General features: G+C 38.2%; 1 protein-coding gene across 1 annotated transcript in view; it reads right to left on the reverse strand.

Annotated features, from left to right (window-relative positions):
* The window catches only part of HERC2 (HECT and RLD domain containing E3 ubiquitin protein ligase 2), a 231,524-nt gene that overhangs the window by 132,212 nt on the left and 94,332 nt on the right, over window positions 1-4,980 (reverse strand). Inside the window, 8 exon segments of the mRNA XM_007463762.1 lie at window positions 440-591; window positions 702-838; window positions 915-1,088; window positions 1,649-1,776; window positions 4,035-4,230; window positions 4,322-4,449; window positions 4,549-4,681; window positions 4,933-4,980. The exon segment at window positions 4,933-4,980 is cut by the window's right edge and continues 1 nt beyond it. Of these exon segments, the coding sequence (XP_007463824.1) occupies window positions 440-591; window positions 702-838; window positions 915-1,088; window positions 1,649-1,776; window positions 4,035-4,230; window positions 4,322-4,449; window positions 4,549-4,681; window positions 4,933-4,980 (1,096 nt within the window).

A 4,980-nucleotide genomic window follows, 5' to 3' on the forward strand; every position in this document is an offset into this window, starting at 1 on the left:
ATATCCCTGGGCTTACTCATTTCATGTCAAATGTAAGAGAGATATTTAACTTCTCTTCCACAGAACCAATCCTACCACTTCTCTGTAGACACTCAAACTGTCCAGGAAATTATGTATTAATATAGGATACACCTTCTAGGATAGATTGTGTAAGTGATACACATGAAAATGTTAAAATGCAAAAGCTTTATATTAGGATACTACAAGATTGTACCTTCTGCCAAATTTTGAAAGTTTTGTTTAGAATCTGAGAAAACTTAAAGCAGCTTAGATTATCATTCTAATGCACAAAGTTATTAAAGTCTTCAAAGCAAAAATAAGAATTTGCAAGTTTCCAGAATAAATAATAAAGAGCCAAACTATGAAATAATGCTGATGTGATCATTGACATCAACAGCAATTTTAATACAGCCTTTTAACTGTCAGATTTTTAACTCACCAAGTTCTTTAAATTTGTTATTTGCATCCATCAAAACATTTCGAATATTCTGAACAGCCCAAGCATACAGCTTGCCAAAAGTTACTTCAAGCAGCATCCGATTAAAAGGTGGGATCAAATCAACATCCTTTAAACAATCAGTAAGGGGTTCCCTTTCAAACAAAGACGAAGAATTTTACTCAGAATACTGCCAGACTTCAATAAAACAATGCTTTGTTGTCACAGCTTCCCTCAATTAAGAAAAAATATTATAAAGTCTTACCCTATATCAATCCCCTCTGGAATAAGTCTTTGCCATCCACAGAACATAGCATACTGCACAGACGGAAGTAAGAAATTTTTGGCTGCCAGTTTTAAAATTGTATCTATCCCTTCCAGGCGAACCTCTGCTCTCTCCAACTGCAAAACATCAATGCATACCATTAAGTGTTTATGTATTATCCAATACAGAGAAGAATGTTCTTAACAAATTTACCTGTTTTAGTAGGCACTTTCTCATTTTTTCCACATCCACTGGCTCTTCTTTAAGGGCAAATTCAGCAATAGTACCGAGGAGTGCAGACTGAGGATACAGACCCTGAACATTCTGTTTCAACCATTTGTATTTGTGAACACCTGTAACTGTACTCAACAGTGGCTGCCATTTATCCTGACAAAGGAAAACCATTTTCACCATTAGTTAACCCTATTCATATTAACATGTGCTCTAAAACAATTACTTGAAGAAAATATAAATAAATGCCACTAGGTTTAAATTGGTAAAATATTTTAAATTTAGTAATTAATTTATGATAAAAATGACTACATCATAAACAGGCTTATAAGTGAATTTATAATCTGTATGCTTACATACTTTGGAATCGGCTAACCTGACATGCAAAGTTAAATTATCATCCATATTAATAGCTTCTGGAAGAAAGGATACATTCAGTGAATGAGTGAATAAATGAATGAATGAAGAAAATGGTGAACAAATAATGATACAATATACTAATAAAAGTAAAAGGAAACACTTCTCCAGCTATCAATTTGACCAGGGCACCATAAGTCAAGTGCATTAAGCATCACTGGGGCACAGTTACTCATACTTTTAATAACCACCAAACTCTCTACTGTATATTCAAAAACAAAGCGACAATATTTGTGGATTCCCTTGCAGTATGTTGTGCTTCTACACAGCCAGTCTTAGAACCACAAAAAATACTTCACCTTGGGTGATTTAACTGTAATGGGTCTTTTGTCCACATTTATAGGACTGTGAGGCAAGATGCAAGCTTCTTCACTCTCTCCGTTTCCAATTTTTTCTTCATCATCAGTAGAGTCTGGCTTCTTAGGAACTACGTTTAAAAACATCATTCATTATAACAATCATCAAATATGATTTTAAATTAAGAAATGTTTAAATTTGCATGAAGGTGAAGGATATATTTTATTCACAGAAACACATAAATATCATTGTCAAGTGCTCAAATTACAAAAGTAAAAACTATCGTAATTATTCTCACATGACATCTAGTAATAACACTTTGCCACTCCATGTCAAGGATAGAAAGACAGTGACAGTGTTACGATGGAGGGAAGCCCTAAAGAAGGGGAAGCCCAGGGGTTGGCAAACTTTTTCATAAAGGGCCAGACAGTGAATATTTTAGCCTTTGCAGGCTATTTCAGTCTACTGCAAATACACTACTGTTGCAGCATGAAAACTAGCAAACTTTATTTATGAATGCTGTCATTTAAACTTCATATAATCTTCATGAATCATAGTCTTCTTTTGATTTTTTTAAAAATAATTTAAAAATGCAAAACCCAGCCTTAGCTCATGGGCGATACATAGCAAGTGGTAGGCTGCATTTGTCCCCAGACCCTAGTTTGCCCACCCTGGACTAGTGCATTGGTTCTGTCACCAGTGTGCAACTGAATCAATTAGATGCCTCTGACTACGTTAGTCTTTTTAATCAGAGAAATTTCTATTGACTTTGCAACGTGATATGTGGTGTTGCTTCCATACTTTTGGTCCTCTTCAAGGTTTTCAGTCTCATTCTTCTCAATATATAATATAAATAGCCAGCAACACAATAATAAACATAGGCAATAAAACATTAACACAGCAGGTCTGAGTTGCTCAAACCCTGCAAATTCCCAAGAAAGGCCTATCCCGTCAGCACTGGCTCTTCACCAGCTCCTGCGAACTGAGCTCTGAAACCTTGGTATGTCCTGCCTGAGAAAAGTGTGTCTGAGGCACAGGACCACCTTTACCGGTTTAACCAGACAGCTTGTGACTTACGGCAACTGCCTGTTTCTACTCTGGATGGAGTCTGAGCAGCTGAGAACCATCACACAGGCCCCACATGGCCACGTGACTGACTCCCAACAACAACCCTGGACACCAAGGTTCAGGTGAGCATCCCTGACTAACAGTCCTTCACACGTGTCACACGTCACTGCTGAGAGAACCAAGCACGACCCTGTGTGATTCACTGGAGGGAACACTGGAAGCCCGGACCCGGTTTCCTTTGGAATTCCCTCCATGCAACTCTCCTTTTGCTAATTTTTATCTGTACCCTTTCACAGTAATAACTAAGAGTATAATAGTTCTTCTGAGTCCTGTGGAGCCCTACCAGTAAATCATCAAACTTAGCACAGCACCAGGAATATTATTTCTATGTTACAATTAAGTATATAAACCCACAACATCAAGAAATTTTAAGCGGTGACAGTGTGAGCTCAGAGACCAGGGAGGCAATGGCCACACGGGGATGGGGCCACCCTCCCTCACACTGAGATGGCAGTCTCTGAGTTTCCTGGCTACCTGGGTTAAAGGGATCTCAGAAGTGTTCCTGCCATATCTCCTGATTCAGAGCATCTCCAGGAACCAGATAAGCTGTGGTTTAAGCTCAGGAACAATCAATTCAGGATGGCTTCTACAATAAGTTAGTCTTTCATGGCATTGTTTGTAATGTCCATCTAAAACTCAGTAATTAATATTGCTTAATAAGCTAATCTGGGAATAAATCAATATAATTCATAAGAATATAATCATATATTTTGGTAGACTTGCTTATAACCACAAGTGACCAAATTAGAAAGTATGTATTTTCACTCAAAGTTTGGTTAATACAAAAACTTTTCCATATCCCTACACAGTTGCTTCCTGAAAATATCAGTAACTCTTTTGGTTCCTTTTATAACAACCTTCCATGTTTCAGAATACTCAATATTGCCAAAGAAAAACATTTCTTCACAAGAATGGCAAGATTTATTGAAAGATTAAATGTTCCCATATATCTCATTACCAGGACAAGTGATTAAAAAAACACTTCCTTTCCCCATCAATTTAATGAAGTTTACAGTATTTTCAGCATCAATTTACTAGTTACCAAATGATAACACACTCAATCCCAAAGTTGCATCATCATCTGATATCTTGGAACAATAAGCAAGATTTGTACACTTAACCCTAAATACACATAACAAACATTATGGCACTTGTGAAAATGCCACAATTGGTGAGCAGCAGCCCACAGCCTCACTGCAACCACAGACACCTATACGGAGACACACTCTGAAAGAATCCTCCTACCTTTTACCTTCTTACCTCTCTTCTTCCTTCGTTCTCGAATTATCTTCTGAGCTATCCTCCTCCAACGGGGCAAAGAACTTAACAGTTTAAACTTGGACATTATAGAGAGGTCATTACAAACTGCAGGTCTCAGTTCATTAAAGAGGAACCTCAAACGTTCAATGACTGGGGCACAGACCTCCTTGTAAGAACGGCCCTGTTCCTGATGTGTCTACAAAGTTAAATATGAAAGAACAACTTAACAACAAATACTTGGCCAACTGTCCAGAAGCACAGAAGAAAGAAAATCGAAATCTATTTACCTTAATGAGTGAGCATTTTGCTTGGTAGACAACTCTACAAACATCCACCACTGATTTAGGCAACGTTCTGTGCTTTACCTGCTCAATACCAAGTGTACCTGCATAAACTAAAGATAATGCCACGTGACCTGTAAAAGATATTTAAAAGAAAGGGCAGGGTAGGAATGAATGTGCACTACATGTCAGTTGAAAGGTCTACAGTACAGCTAGAATATTGAGCGTCATACCTAAATCTTCATGTTTTAAGAGGCAGCATAACAGCAAGCGGCCGACCTCCTCCACAGGATGCTCAGGAGGAAAGGTGATGGGTGTGGTCAAGTGGCACTGCCTACAGTACCTTTCTATCTGACACAGAAAGTCCTGCAACAGAAACAGCTGGAGGTAACTTCAGAGGCAACCTCACAACATCGTCATGAATTCTAAACTAAGTGCCGTAGCTTCTAAAACCTCACCGGACATTGAACTGAACCAGCCTCTTACCTCAAAACCAGCCCTCCAAATAATATGTAAACAAAGTCTATGCTAAGCTAACCAAAGTCTGTGCTAAGGTGCTCACAAGTCAAAGTCCTAAGGTAAACAAAGGACACTGAGTGTGGGAAGGCCTCACTCACCTTCACGTTGTGGTCTTGAATGTTATTGTCAGCAATGGCTTGCAGGAA

Source organism: Lipotes vexillifer, unplaced genomic scaffold (assembly GCF_000442215.2).
Source record: "Lipotes vexillifer unplaced genomic scaffold, Lipotes_vexillifer_v1.1 scaffold200, whole genome shotgun sequence".
In the NCBI taxonomy this organism is placed as follows: domain Eukaryota; kingdom Metazoa; phylum Chordata; class Mammalia; order Artiodactyla; family Lipotidae; genus Lipotes; species Lipotes vexillifer.